Genomic DNA, 15,664 nt, shown 5'->3' on the forward strand with positions numbered 1-15,664 from the left:
CATTCTAAGGAACTCAAATAAGTAAAGAGCAAAGATAGAGTCATCAGGAAGAACCTGGAAAGAATTTGTGTTTCAGCTGTGACTCCTCGAACCTCATAACCATCCAGGTGCAGCCAAGTGAGCCTTACAGAAAACTTTCTGCAAGAATTCACTTGTCCATCAGAGAGATAGATAACAAAAGAGAGAAAGAGAGGAAAAGAGATGAAAGAAAACAAAAAGCAAGAATTACAATGAACAAAGAGAATTGTGAAAAAAATAATTAATTAATGATCAGAAATTGGAAGAAAAAAATGCGAAAGGAGCAAAGAGCAAAGATGTCGGGAAGAATCAGGACAGATACATTTCAGCAGTTACTCCCCAGGCTCAAACGCAGTATCATACACAAGCTACCAGAGGTCTATCTGAAGGACGGCACACACATTGATGAATCACGCTACCTGTGAAATCACCCCACCAGGATGATCGTTTATAACTGGGTCAGTATTCAAACCCAGGCCAGACAGTTTAAATTAAAGTCTGCGTTCCTCGAGGGCATCCTGTCGGCCCAAGATCCTTAATAACCATGCTGTATCAAAATGTTAACCGTGTACAGTCATGGTCTTCATTCAGCATTAAAATTGCAATGCATGTTATAAGCTACCTTGTTTATCTTCTCCTCACACCCCTTGCATTTGCTACGGTTGGACTTGGCATATTCCACAGCAAAGTCACCAAGAACTTTCTCTTTTGCATCTCCATTTTTTCCACTCTTCTTGCCTGAAACAAATGGCAGCGTATCAAGACTCTCAAGTTATCGTCCAATTATTTCCACCAAAACAATTCACAAGATTTTGATACTAAATATGAACAGGGTGAACCTTACCACTGTTGATTTCTCCACTTTCGATGGCTTTCTTGATTTTCTCCTGGTCCTGCCAGCGAAGCTCTGACAAACCATCCACATCGGTTGTGGCGGCAGGACGAGCGCACTTGAAGAAACATTCAAAGTGGTGCCAGTGCGGAACTTTCCCATCAAACATGTGAGACTGCACACAGAACACGAGTAATTAACGTGGTAGTTACTACGGAGGTTTTCCATCATACGCTGTCCAACGGAGTAAACATCACACTTCCCTCCACCCAACAGAACCTGCTCTCTACGATTTCTTTCACCTCCACCTCCTCCTCAAGAGAGCTGTCACCACATAAATCTTCTTACAACATCTAAATTAGCAAAACCACTACCAGGGGTTTCCTTAGAAGCCGGTTACCGGCGACCCGCAGCCGTCTACTCAGAGAAAAAATGTCAAAGGTCGCCACCTACTTCAGCGCCAATTTTTAGAGTTTTTTTTTTTGTCACCACGAAATCTCTACACCCTGTTTTGAAATACGAGAAATGGAATATGGTTTCCTTAATGAACGCTAGTTCATCTAGACTATTATGTAACACACTTACTTCAGATTGCTCACTGTACTCCATCATATGCAGTATCATCTCCCTATTAAGTACTAAGGTATGGCCCAAATGTTGCTAAAATGCCTCTCTTTTAAAGTGCTTAGATACTCCATCTTCCAGACACCTTGGTGTGCCCTAAACCATGGCCTTAAATTAATGAACCCTGTTTAAAAGCTGCTTGAACCAACAATACAGTATAGCTGAATTTCAGTCAACCAGTCAGTATGTTAATGCAACTACATCCAGTACAGGCCTAACCACCTGTTTTTGTGGAGTTTTCCACCACAACAGCATGATGATAGAACTATTTCATGTCAAAAATCATGCAAGAATGCATCTCCAGCCATCTGGGATCCTCCGGCTTCCAGGGCCCAAGGCGGGCCCTGGACCCCGGCCATACAGCTGCGCTCGCTTCGCTCGCGGTGATGGTAACCTGCTACTTTTTAATGGTAGCCTCCTACTCCAAAAAATAAGGAAACCCCTGACTACTCACCCATATTTCAACCACCACTGCTGCAAGAGGAGCATCTAATCACCTAAAGGGACTTAACCATGGGTGCAAGCACAGAACCTTTGAAAAAGGAAAGACGAGATTTTCCTGGGAGGGTGGGGGGGGAGGGGTCCGGTCGGAGGGGTCCTCGAAAAGACGTACGAGGCGTGTATGCTCCCACGGGAAATTAAAAAAAAAATTGATGTCAAATTATGCATTTTTTGGGTGATCCTGTCCATATTGTAACAAAAAAAAAAAAAACAATGCAAATGAAAGTGATATTTGGGGAAGAATTATTTAATTCCACTGAACATTCATTGCTGGAGCCTGCTGTTGCCTTAACGGTTAGGGTGGCTGACTTAAGATCTTAGGGTCGAAGGTTTGGATCCTTCTCCTGCAGTTGAATTAACACCAGGCAGGTTGACTCAGCCTGTCATTCTTCCGAGGTTAGCAAAATGAGTAACGGGGGCTCTGCATCAGTGTTGTCTAGTCGTCAGAGTCGTGAATGTATGTGACGGGAATACATCTGAAAGGAGTTTGAATGCCACAAGGGAATGGTAAGTTGCCGAGGTACTTAGCTGAATAGCCATCTGGAACCTGGCAGGGCCGAAGGCAGGAATGTTGATGAAGGATCCAAGGAGAAATCGACTTCGGACTCCTCAGACGAGCTGCACAAACCCACGTGAGGCAACGCGAGACGTGCAAGGCACCATAAAGGCAAAGAAGGGCTCTTTACACACAAGCCACACGAAGGTGCCAATATCAAGTGAAGAATCGTTGCTAGTGAAACTCCACGATAAGGGTTGCCCTTTTCAGCAGAACACCAGGCACAGAAGATCTGTCGAGTGGAATGTCTGATAGACACTAACAAATGGTGGTCGTTCGCGCACAAAACGCCAAGCAAGTGGATATTTAGCGTGGAAGGAAAAGACGTACGAGGCGTTCGGAATCCGAGTCAATTGTTTATTCCATCCATGACCGAACAACTCGATCGTCTCTCTTCCGGTTGCACCCGGCTCTGGAGAACCCCCGATCAACCCGAGCTCGAGAATATTTACACATTATAACATGTAAGGCAAAATGATGACGCTTCAGGATCGTAATGGCACGCAAGTTCTCCTCGACCTTTTGTGAGACGATTGAAGAAGAATTCTACTGAAGGAGAAATAGCAAGTACCGACTCGGTGACAACTCAAGCAGTCTTCTGCAGCTGGTATAGATCGCCCACGAGGGATGAATGAACGTCACAGCCTTCCATTCCGATCGGGGAAACCCCCCATCTTTTCCTTTTCCGTGCCCCCTTTTACAATTTCCTCCATCTTCTTTAAAAAAAAAAAAAATATATATATATATATATATATATATATATATATATATATATATATATATATATATATATATATATTCCAATCACAAATTAATACTACACCATTAATATTACAAAATAAAATGTTTACAAACACTCGTGATGTAAACGAATATAAATGCCATTCCAACATGATAACCAGTACAGACAAATCTGCCGGTGAGGAAAGGCGGATACACAACACCGACGTACACACACGGTTTCCTGCGTGGCAGACATCCGTATGGGTTGTGGAGTGTACCAGGTGCGGTGGGACGCAAGAAGCACGCGGGCCACCATCTGCTCCACTTTATTGCGCGACCAGAAGCACACTCTTGCCACCCCTAGCGGGCGAGGCATGATATACGAAAACCCAATCACGTGACACAGCACACTCCTCCTCTCTTAAAATGACCCGTCACATAATGAACGGATAATCACGACATGACCATCGGAAACCCATCAACACTCATAATCCTCCAAGTACCGCGGCCGCACTCTGACCCGCCTCGGACGGGCAGCGCCACCAGACAGCCCAGGCTCAGACGCCTCCCGGCTCGGTCGAGGTGACACCCTCGCCAGACTCGCACTTTCCGCAACACCAGGCACCCCCGACCGCCCAGCCTGCTCGACGTCCCCGGATAGGACGGCATCAGGCGAAGCCCCCCTTGGCGCCGGCCCAGCCAGCCCCGGCGATATAACGTCAGGTGCCGGCGATACTACCGGTGGGGGTCCCGCATCGTTCGGCTCGGGGAGGGTGACGCTGAACAGCGATCATGCATCTGGTCCACGTGCCGCTTCCACACATCCCCACCATCAGTCCGCACCATGCAATTCGCCGGCCCCAACACCACAGAGACCACCGCCGGCACCCATTTGGAACCGTGGAAATAATCGCGCACCATTACCCGCTGCCCCACCTCGAAGCTGCGCAGCCACGTCGGACGCGACATCGCCCCACTCCCCGACCCTCCAGGTCGTAGCAAATCCAGCCTGGACCGCAAAGCCTGTCCATAGAGACGAATGGCCGGCGAATCACCCGTGACAGGATGAACTGCGTTCCTGTAATGGAGCAAAAAGACATCGACCACCGTCTGCACAGGTGCAACACCCCCCCTGCGCAAAGCCCGCTTCAACATCTTGACAAACGACTCAGCTTGGCCATTCGTCTCAGGGTGATACGGTGCGGACCTTAGATGTCGAATACCATTCTGGCGCATAAACTCATCAAATACACCCGCGATGAACTGCGGACCATTATCAGAGACCAGGATCTCCGGCAACCCTTTATTAGCAAAGATCGTCCGCAGCTTCTCTACTGTAATGTTTGCTGAAGTATGCTGCATTACTACAACCTCCGGCCATTTAGAGAATGCATCGATCACAATCAAAAACATCTTGCCATTAACCGGTCCCGCAAAATCTACATGGACCCTCTGCCAAGCTCGGTCTGGCACAGGCCAGAGACCCGAAGCTCGACGCGGGTTATCAGCATCTGTCTGGCACGTGGCGCAACGCTTAACCAACTGCTCAATGTCTTTGTCCAACCCCGGCCACCACAACAGGCTACGAGCAAGACTCTTGGTCTTCACGATGCCAAGGTGACTGACATGCAGTTCTTCCAAACACCGCTGCCTGAACCTCGGTCGAATCACCGTCCTCATTCCCCACATTACGCACCGTTGGACCAACGACAGCTCCGCTGCGTGTGACGTGAAAGGTTGAAATGCCGGTGTCGAAGGCAGATTGCTCCAATTCCCCGTAGAAATCGCCTGGACGACACGGGCAAGCACCGGATCACGAGCCGATTCCACCGCGACCTGCCTGGCCGTGACCGGCCCGCTTTGGACCTGGTCCAGCGCGAACACATCGACCCGGTCGCCCAACTCAGACGCAGCTGAACCCTCCGCACACGGCAAGCGTGAGAGCCCGTCGCAGTTAGCATGCTTCTCGGTGCTTCGGAACTGAATATCATAATCGTAAGCACCCAGAAACAGACACCACCGCTGTATTCGCGCGGCTGCTACCACCGGCACCCCGCGTTCGGGTCTCAGGATGAATTGAAGCGGTTTGTGATCAGTCTGCAAAGTGAAATGCCGCCCCAGCAGATATTGATGAAACCTCCGCACACCCCAGACGAGGCTGAGAGCCTCACGCTCAATCTGGGCATATCCGCGCTCTGCTGTGGACAGGGTCCGGGATGCAAAACAAACAGGCCGCTCGGAACCATCGTCCATCCTGTGGGAGAGCACTGCCCCGATGCCATATGCAGAGCTGTCGCATGTCAATAGGAGCGGACGCGCAGGCTCATAGTGCACGAGGACCGTATCCTCTGTGAGCAGCCGCTTGACTCGGTCGAACGACGCCTGGTGTGCAGGCCCCCAAGCCCAGCGCTCGTCCTTCTTGAGCAACCGCGTTAACGGTGCAAGTTGTGAGCTGAGCCCGCGCACGAACCTTTGGTAATACTGGGCCATGCCAATGAACGAGCGCAACTGCGTCTTGTCGCGAGGCGGTGGCATGCGCTGAATCGCCTCCACCTTCCGAGGACCTTTCAACAGCCCCTCCGGCGTGATGATGTACCCGAGGTATTCCAAGTGCTGCTTGAAGAACGCGCACTTGTCCCTGTTTAAGCGCAGGCCGCACGCTTCTAGCTTTGTCAGCACTCGGGCAATGTTCGCAAGATGCTCGTCCGCCGTTTTCCCCGCAATGAGCACATCGTCCAGGTAGGTCTGAGCGGGCAGGCCATTGAAAACTTGATCCATGGCTTTCTGCCACAAAGCTGGGGCCGAAGCAATCCCAAAACAGAGTCGGGTATATCGATAGAGTCCTTGACACGTGTTGATTGTTAAAAGCTCGCTACTCCCGGGATCCATCGGCAGGTGAAAATATGCATCACGCAGGTCTAGCTTCGTGAAGTATTGACTCCCCGCCAATCGCGCATATATTTCATCGATTGACGGCAGTGGATATTGCTCCACGCTGAGCCCCAGGTTAACCGTGGATTTGAAGTCCCCGCACAATCGGACGTCTCCATTCCGTTTCAGCACCGTGACAACCGGGGTGGCCCAATCCGAGCACGACACCCGTTCGATCACTCCACAGGCCTATCCAGTTCACCCTTGACCTTGTCCCGCAGGGCATACGGAACCGGAAGCGGTTTACAAAACCGAGGAACCACCCCCTCCTTCAAGAAGAGTTTCGCCTCCATGCCGTTGAGTTTTCCAAGGTCGTCGCTAAACAACCCTTGATGTCTTTGAAGAATCTCCTCCAACTGATCCTCCCACTGGCTCGGCACGGGTTGCACAAGGTGAACTGCGGCCCAGTCTAGCCTGATGCGGGCCATCCAATCTCGGCCGAGGAGAGACGGCCCCCTCCCCCGTACGACGTACACCCGAAGCGTGGCGACCTGGCCTTGGTACCGCACAGACACGTCTGCCATCCCGACTGGCGTTATCTTCTCGCGGGTGTACGTGAACAGCGTGAGGTTTGACCTGATAAGCTTCAAGCCGTTGAGTCTACACGCGGTCTGTTCGCCGATGAGCGACACCGCTGCTCCCGTATCGACGTGGAACGTGATCGGCGTTTCGTTCACTTCGACTTCCACCGTCATCGGGCGCGCTGTCGCCGGGCCAATTGAAAACAGGCTCAACAACGGCCGCTGGTTCCGCCCCGAGTCGCCTCGCACATCGCCGTCCACGACCTTAACGGTGGCCGGCGCCCCACGGCACACACGCGCCAAATGACCCACCTTGTGACAATTCAAACACACGTTGCCTTTATAAGGGCACGCACGGCGCAGGTGTCGACCTCCACATCCCAAGCATGTCCGCGGGGTCACCCCGCCGCACGCGCGGCCGCGTGGCGATGTCCGACCCGCATCGAAGGTCGTGCGCGCGTCCCGGGGTGCTCGCGACCCCGCGTGGCCGGTGATGGCTCGAACATCCCCGCGAGTCTGCTCGACCGCTGTAGCCGTGGTGACGGCTACATCCCGGGGCCAGTCATCCGGGGCCGAAATGCCAGCCCGTCATCCCGGGGCCTATTCGGTGCCACTAAATCACCCAGCAGCCGATAATGCTCCGGCGAAAGCGAAGCGAGCAAGATCGACTTCTGCTTGCTCTCGTCGACCACATCGTTCGCGTGGAAATAGCATTCCAATTGCTCCAAAAACAATTCGAAGTCGTCCCCGTCGAAAACGGGCATAAGTCTGTATTCAACCATCCTCGTCAGCCAACTGGAGTGTACCAGGTGCGGTGGGACGCAAGAAGCACGCGGGCCACCATCTGCTCCACTTTATTGCGCGACCAGAAGCACACTCTTGCCACCCCTAGCGGGCGAGGCATGATATACGAAAACCCAATCACGTGACACAGCACAGGTTGTTACAAAAATACGGATTTCTGTGAAATACAGAAGGAGGTTCACCCATGCTCAAGGGAACAAGTTTAATGTAGTACGGTTCCTTTGCAGTAATGTGCAGTACATTATTAAACTAGAATGGCACTCAGGAGAGCGCAGAACTCCGCGAGACTGAACAGTATATTTTATATCCCACTGATACTCGGCTGAATCTGGATCCGGACCTGAACCAAAATTGAATCCACTTGCTCTTGTCACCTCACCAACTCATCCACCTCGTTTTGTCATAACTCGACCACAACTTTTTGAAACATCATGCCAATACATATACCGTGTGTATGTATATATATATATATATATATATATATATATATATATATATATATATATATATATATATATATATATATATATATATATATATATATATATATATATATATATATATATATATATATATATATATATATATATAGTTTTTGGCACCACCTCTCAAGGGTGAAAAATCACTTTAAAAATGAAAAAAAATTTATCAAATCCAGATCTTCACCAAAATCTAATCGATTGGTCCATCTCACACACCCAACCTGTCCACCAAGTTTCATCCAGATCCGTCCATAACGTTTTGAGATATCCTGTTCACAGACAGACAGACAGACGTGAAACATTTAACGAGGGTGAAATACATGCCCTGAGCTTGTATCGTTATTCAACGAGAGAGAAACCACTCGATCTGGATCGAGTCCTGATTGCAAGGGCCAGTCCTGATTACAGCAATTTTGAAAATGCTGACATGTAGCTTTGAGTGCGGATAACGGTCACATAAGGCCCGTGTCGTTAATGAAAACTAGACTAGATATTACTTACATCCTCCTTATAAAAGACACTTCCCTTGCTTTTGACTCCCTTTATTCCCTTGATCCTGGACGGAAAAACTAATTATTTTTTGCATACAGGCCGAGTCAATGCCAAGAAAAAAAGGTTTTCAGTAAATTTATGCAGGACACCTTGACAAGGAGTTGGCTTTCCAAATATGTAGATGATACAAGGTTTTGAGGTGACACAGGTAGCAAAGGGTTGGGGGGCGTCAGAGGGGGTTTAGATTCAAGAAAGTATAAATTTATAAATTGGGCCAAAGATTGGCAGATAGTTTCACAAACAAATTTAAGGTGGGGATGGGTAGCAAAAATGAAAATAGGGATTGTCTTGGAGTGTGTCATACAGGAGTGGGCAGAGGTGAGCGTGCTGGGGTGGAGATGGGGTGGTAGTGACTGGGCTGGGTGGAGAGGAGGGGGGGCAGTCAGCACAGTGCCAGGTAGCTATAAGTAAAGTGAATTGGGTTTAATGTTTTTTTCCAAAGGGGGAAGGCTAAGCACATGTAAGTGGTTACCACCTCTATTTTAGGGCATACCCTGACTTGAGTGGCATTTTTGAAAGTCACAAAGACTACTACTGGTCATGAAATTTGGTTCATTGCACAGACAGTGTTCCATAGGACCTTAAAATATAGAGGATCATGGGTCTATGATGAATATTACTGAATCTACATGCCCAGTATTGTCCTTTTTTCTTGTTTCACCTTAAAATATGACATATATTAGACCATGCAAAAATACAACATATAAAAAACATTCCATGTGAAATTTCTCATCTAATCAAAAGTTTGTAACCCACCGTCTGAAAAAAAATCAGCATTTGTGTCGGTCAGTGGTGGATTCACATGATATATGCACATTGTGGCATATTTTTATTTTTTCTTGTTTTATTGCCCTTTTAGAGCCTGGGACTATGAAATCCCCTAAAAAAAATGACTCGTTTATCAATAACTCATATTTACGTGTCTTAAATTATTCAACTTATTACCAATAATCAATGTAAAAAAAATTGAGATGATCCGGGTGGATACTTAATTACAGCGGCTTGACCGAACTTTCCAACCCAAATGGCCGACTGCACATCACGTTTTAAAAAAAAATGCTTTTATTCTTCTGTGCATCAGATTATTTTCACTAAAATTTATTTACAAATGGGGCACAGTGATATAGATACAATAGAATAAAAAAATATTTAAAACATGCATGGCTTTGGTTTAGAGTAATTTTGCATTTCTGGCCGACTGCACGTCACACTTTTTTAATTTAATTAAAAAATATGTATTTTTCCAGGTATTTAAAAAATATTTTATTAATTTAGAAGGCAGTTAAAACAGTTTTGGAGAATTTAGAGAGCTTTTTGTTAGTCCCAGAATTGATTGGATTGAAAATTTACGTCCAAGAAATCTCTCTTTTAGTGCTTTTCAGCATCTGACAGTCACTGAATAGAGCAGTAATAAAAAAATAGGTATGTATAATTTCTTAATAATCCCAGAAATTGGTATTTTGATTATTACATTAGTTGCTCGAATAAGTTACATACTATTACCTTCATTTATTTTGCCAAAAAAGAAAAATTAGGTAATTTCATTGAAAACTCGCAAAACCATCAGAATAGGTACCTCTTCTTCAAAGTATCATATTTCGGTATATCTATCTATAATTCCAGCAATGTGTCTGTGTGTGTCTGTGACCGCTGTTTCTCGACAACAACTGATCCGATCTAATTGAAACTTGCCAGATATATTGCTGGGCACCTGAGGATGTGCCTTTTCAAGGTTTGATATTAATCGGACAAGTGCTACCCAAGTTATGTCCATTTATTTACCAACCAATGACAAGACACATTGCTGTATAGGCGTGGCCGATGGGGGAAGGGAACCTCAGCCGCATTCCCCATTACGGGTTACAACGTACGGACTTCCGGAGAGTGATGACTTCGTGTATTCTAATAATTTCTCGATTTCTTATGCGCATTTATAGATAAACACAATGCCCCAAGTTATGATCGTTTTCATATTAGACGGTGCATAAATTTCGGTAACATCAGAGGGAGCTGGTATGCTCCAAAGCAGGAAGTAATTTTTTTTTTTTTTGCACAAACGGTTTTTTTTTTCCTCTCTTCTCTTCTCTTTGTGTTTTTCCTTGCGACGACATTGCGAAAAGGCAAAATACGTTGGCGCTAATTGAATAATTGGCCATTAAAACTAAATTGCGAATAATCGTAACTGCGATATGCGAACTTCCGGGCCACGTACGTACGGGCACGCGAGAACGAAGAAACGGCCTGTGTGGTTGTTGTTTCTTGCTCGCAGTTTGAAAGTTTTTTTTTTACGGGCATGTACTAGTATATGTAATCAAGCTATACGGTTTTTTGTTCTGAACTCAGACTTACATTTTCGGGAAAATGTAGTGAGAAGGCAATGGAACAAACTTCATTTTTTGACATTTTTGAAACAGAGTGGTAACCACTTACATGCGCTTAGCCGGAATGAAATTACAAATCCAAGGAGATGAATTATAAATCAAACGAGGTAGTGTTAACACTGTAGGGGAGTTTAATGAGCACACTCCTAAAAGATGGTGTCTAGTTTTGTTCACCATACCTGAGGAAGAGCATGGCTGCCATGGAGGGGGTTCAGCACGGGGGAACGAGACGGATTCCCGACCTAGCTCGACTAAGGAGCATGAGGAGCATGTGAAGGAGATGGAAGTTCATGCATTCAAAGGGAAGTGATTACAAGAAGATCTGATGGAGACGTTTAAGATAAAGGTATACACGAATTAAAGGGTCATAGTTCATGAACTGGTCACTCTAAAAAGGCGGAGTTGTTACATGTTTTTCAAAACATCCACTTTCCACTTTGACTACAGACCAGAAAAATCACAGATATCTAGATATCTTAGTATGAGAAGAAAGGTAATTTTGTCTAGTTTAATGTGGAAAAAAACAGAAATAAAAAATATGCAATAGTTTTTGTGTAACAGGCAAATAAGTGATACAAGTCAGGGGTGGAGTAAACAGGTGGAGGCGGCGGATGTGGTGAGTCAAATTTGGAATAAACTCAATTTATTTCAAACAATAAGCTTTAATCTAATCTACGAGCATAACCTGCGCTCTGCGTGACATGTTGGGGTGGGTGTGTTTGAGAAAGGAACTGATGCAGAGTATCAGTAGTAATTTTACTTTAATGCAGTAAGTGGAATACGATTTCACAGTTTCAGAACCATTTTATTTACTTTTTTTTGTACCCTGCACCTCATATGGTCTTTGAGATAATGTAAGCCGAATATCACGTTACTCGAGCGCAGAACAAAGTCGAAGATAGCGCGACATGAAACCACAAACTCGGAAATAATATAAGATTTTGTTATTTTTTAGGTGAGTAACACTTGGGACTTGCTGTTGCATGATGCAAAATTGATTATTCAACTCGTTATTATTCAGCAAACCCTGACCAATATGTACAAACTCCTAAAAGAGATCTAGTAAATATCTTTACATAGTTATGTATCTAGCAGATTCTCAGGATTAATTTGGCACTTGAATTGTCCAAAACGGCCAAAGGATAACTGATCCACATCCAATTGACTCAGAAAGGGTGAATTTGAGATAAATGCGAAAATGTGTTTTCCTTGTAATGCATTATCCATTAAAGTTCATAATTAAAAATACCATATTCGCCGTTAATTAGTGGTTTTTGCTAATTTTTTTTCCACACAAGTGCATGTAGCTTTGTGATATCTATCAACACAGAGAAAACTGAAAAATTGAATATTTTGACCCTGTAACGCAAATGATGACCAGTTCATGAACTACGACCAAAGGAAGTCGTGTTTTACAGTAGGATGGGCAGTGAAAACAGGACCAGGAGGCACAACCCGAGTGTACAGAGGGCAGTTAGGACGGTAGCGTGGTGTTGGCTTAGTGGTTAGAGTGGTGGCTCGGGATCCTAGGGTCCTGAGCTCAAGCCTTGTTGGCCGCTAAATTAATACACACCAGGAGGTTGACTCAGCCTGTCATCCTGCTGAGGTCGGCAAAATGAGTACCAGTATACTGGTAAGGGGGACACTGCATCAGCGTCATAGCCACGTCCCAACCAATGATGCAACCAGCAGCCACAGGCTGCACTCGATAGAGAAAGTAAGGATGGCAGTGAGGCTTTTTTCACGACCCATGTATAGAATCACCACAAACATCATCATACCAGTCCCTGCCAATACACCCTTCTATCCCCAAATACACCCTTCTATGTACCTATCCAATTCCAGTTTAAACTTACCTATCATTTCTGGTACCACTACCTCTCCAGGGAGACCATTCGATGCATTAAACTACTCCAAATGAAACGACCCTTGACCTCCGACCTCTCCTCTCTAGTCCAGTGACGTATTAAGTGGACACATCGCCGCAAAGGAACTGGACGACGTTAAACTTGTTCCTGTCGATGATTGGACGAACCGCTTCGGCAACATCAACATCAACAACATCCATCGTCATAGTCTTCCTCACTTCACCTCTGCCCATCATCACGACTACTACCTCTCCTTCGGTTCCCCACACATACTCGGACACGCAACGACGCGGACTGCAGCATTTGGAGAGATTTTTTTTAACGGGTCACACGAATATTTCTCCACACAAACGTCCCCGAGATCCCCAATCAAGACCGTTAACAATGTGTATCCGACGGAGAGAGGAGCACAGAGCCTCCCGGACAGGCCCGACCGCTGAGGCCGCCTCGCCTCTCGCCCTCGGCCGCCTCGCCTCTCGCCCTCGGCCGCCTCGCCTCTCGCCCTCCTCGCCCGCCTCGCCTCTCGTCCTCCTCGGCCGCCTCGCCTCTCGCCCTCGGCCGCCTCGCCTCTCGCCCTCCTCGCCCGCCTCGCCTCTCGCCCTCCTCGCCCGCCTCGCCTCTCGCCCTCCTCGCCCGCCTCGCCTCTCGCCCTCGGCCGCCTCGCCTCTCGCCCTCGGCCGCCTCGCCTCTCGCCCTCGGCCGCCTCGCCTCTCGCCCTCGGCCGCCTCGCCTCTCGCCCTCGGCCGAAACGTTACCTGCACCATCAAGGCGACACGGAGGGAGTCCTTGGCGATGTTTTGACCGCATTTCTTACAGGAAGCGCGGCTGCTCTTGGCGTACTCGGCCTTGTACGCCATGTCGGACGGGGAACTCATGGCGGGATGTGGCGACGAGCGGGGCGCGCGCTTTTTCGTCGCGGGAACCACGTGCGCGTTCAGTGCGAGCAAAGAATAATAGTCCCACGGCGCGAGATGGGAGGAGAGTATGCAAATGAGGAAGAGGAAGTGAGCGGGGGTTGGTCGGTCGGACTCGCCGGGTTAAGATTGTCGGAGAGATTTTAATCTGTGAGAGAGACGTTCCGAGCGCGCTCTGATTTTTTTTTCCCGCCTTTTTAGGATCATATCGGAAGGAGAAATCATCAAGAGGCAGAATCGTCTTTGCGTTATTTACAACTGTTTTACTGAAGAAACTGAGATAACTCTAATATAATGAGTGCGCCGATTCAGAAACATTTTTTTTTTAATAATCTTTTAATATAAATTTTTCTTCAGTCTTGCTGCGGTGTTGGGATGAAAGCAGAAAGATTTCGCGGACCCGCCGCCTTATCTCTCAGCCAATCAGAGAGCAAGAACGTACGGCGAGAACTACGTCACGACGTTAAATGGTGGGTTTAATTATTTTTTAAAAATTGTTTTTTTTTTCCTGAGAAGCGTTCCCTAATGTTCCTGTCGGTGATTGAATGTTTCAAGGAGATGAATTATAAATTATATTTACCTCACAAACTAGTACAGCCGGTAATAGTACAGCGAGTACAGCCACAAACTAGTACATCTATCTATAATTCCAGCAATGTCTGTCTGTCTGTCTGCAACCGCCGTTTCTCGACGACCGTCAGTCCGATCTCATTGAAACTTGCCAGGAACATTGCCGGGGACCCGCGGATGTGCCTTTTCGAGGTTTGATATCGATCGGACGAGCGGTTCCCAAGTTACGGCCATTTTACTGCTTTTTCAGTGTTGAAAAGGTGTATATATGGCAGCTGAAGGTGTCGTTCCACCTTCTCACCTTATCATACCAATTTTTTCTCAGAATAATGATAACAGCATATTAATAATAATAATAATAATAGCACAATAATTGGCAGTACACAATAATTGAATAAAAAGAATAACGTGATACAATGACCAATGTCTGTCAACCAATAACGACCTATATATTGTCTGTCAACCAGACAGGACATGGTGCTCTGACATCACGAATGACGTCACAATAAATGTTTATTATTTTTTTTTTGCACGATTGACGGTCCGATCTGATTGAAACTTGCCAGGAATATTGCTGGGGACCCGTGGATGTGCCTTTTCAAGGTTTGATATCAATTGATATCAAGGTTGCCAAATTATGGCCATTTATCTGTCGACCAATATCTGCGAGAGTGGGGGATGAGAGTGGGGGGCGAGAGAGAGGGTGAGCGAGGAGGGGGGGAGAGAGGAAGGGCAAGACTGGGGGGGCAAGAGAGGGGGAGAGAGAGGGGTGGGAGTGGGGACAAGAGAGGAGGGGCGAGACTAGGGGTGAGAGAGGGGGAGATAGGGGGAGAAAGAGAGGGGGAGAGAGTGGGGGAGGTAGGGGGCGAGAGGGGGTGAGAGAGGGGGCATCACAATTCAAGAGAAGGGGAGAGAGGAGGGGCGAGAGAGGGGGGTGAGAGGAGTGGCGAGACTAGGGGGGAGCCAGAGGGGGGGAGAGAGGAGGGGCGAGAGAGAGGGGCGTCACAATTCTTCTTCGTTTGATATGACGTCACAATTGACGCTGGGAACCTGAGTATGTTTCCCAGGTGTTTCCCAAGTTATGGCCATTTATGATACGGTTGGTTCGATCTCATTGAAATATGCCCCAATCCAGTCGTCGTTTACGCACCTATGGGCCTGCCCCTACAGGCCCGTACTAGTAACTATATAATGTCGTTATTTATAATTATAAATTACCTCACACTTCTTATTTAACGTTCTCAATGATGCGGCGCAACGTTTTTGGCCAAATTATGCGAATGCGAATCACCATGGTGACACAATCTCTCGCTAAGGCGAGATTCGAACCCTGGCTGATCGAGTGTGTGGTATAGCCTGCGGGCCTGCTGGGCAGGGCATGATGATG

At 47.1% G+C, this 15,664-nt stretch overlaps 1 protein-coding gene across 1 annotated transcript in view; it reads right to left on the reverse strand.

Moving 5' to 3' along the window:
• Positions 1–13,862, reverse strand: part of PARP1 (poly(ADP-ribose) polymerase 1) — an 82,564-nt gene extending 68,702 nt beyond the window's left edge. The window contains exons 1-3 of the mRNA XM_085856117.1: positions 13,549–13,862; positions 863–1,025; positions 641–756 (exon numbers count right to left, since the gene is read on the reverse strand). Of these exons, the coding sequence (XP_085712243.1) occupies positions 641–756; positions 863–1,025; positions 13,549–13,668 (399 nt within the window). The 5' untranslated portion in view covers positions 13,669–13,862. The remainder of the gene's footprint in view (positions 1–640; positions 757–862; positions 1,026–13,548) is intronic.
• Positions 13,863–15,664: the final 1,802 nt, after the last annotated feature.

Source organism: Eptatretus burgeri, chromosome 15 (assembly GCF_056783735.1).
Source record: "Eptatretus burgeri isolate ZD-2024b chromosome 15, Ebu_testis_v1, whole genome shotgun sequence".
Classification (NCBI taxonomy): domain Eukaryota; kingdom Metazoa; phylum Chordata; class Myxini; order Myxiniformes; family Myxinidae; genus Eptatretus; species Eptatretus burgeri.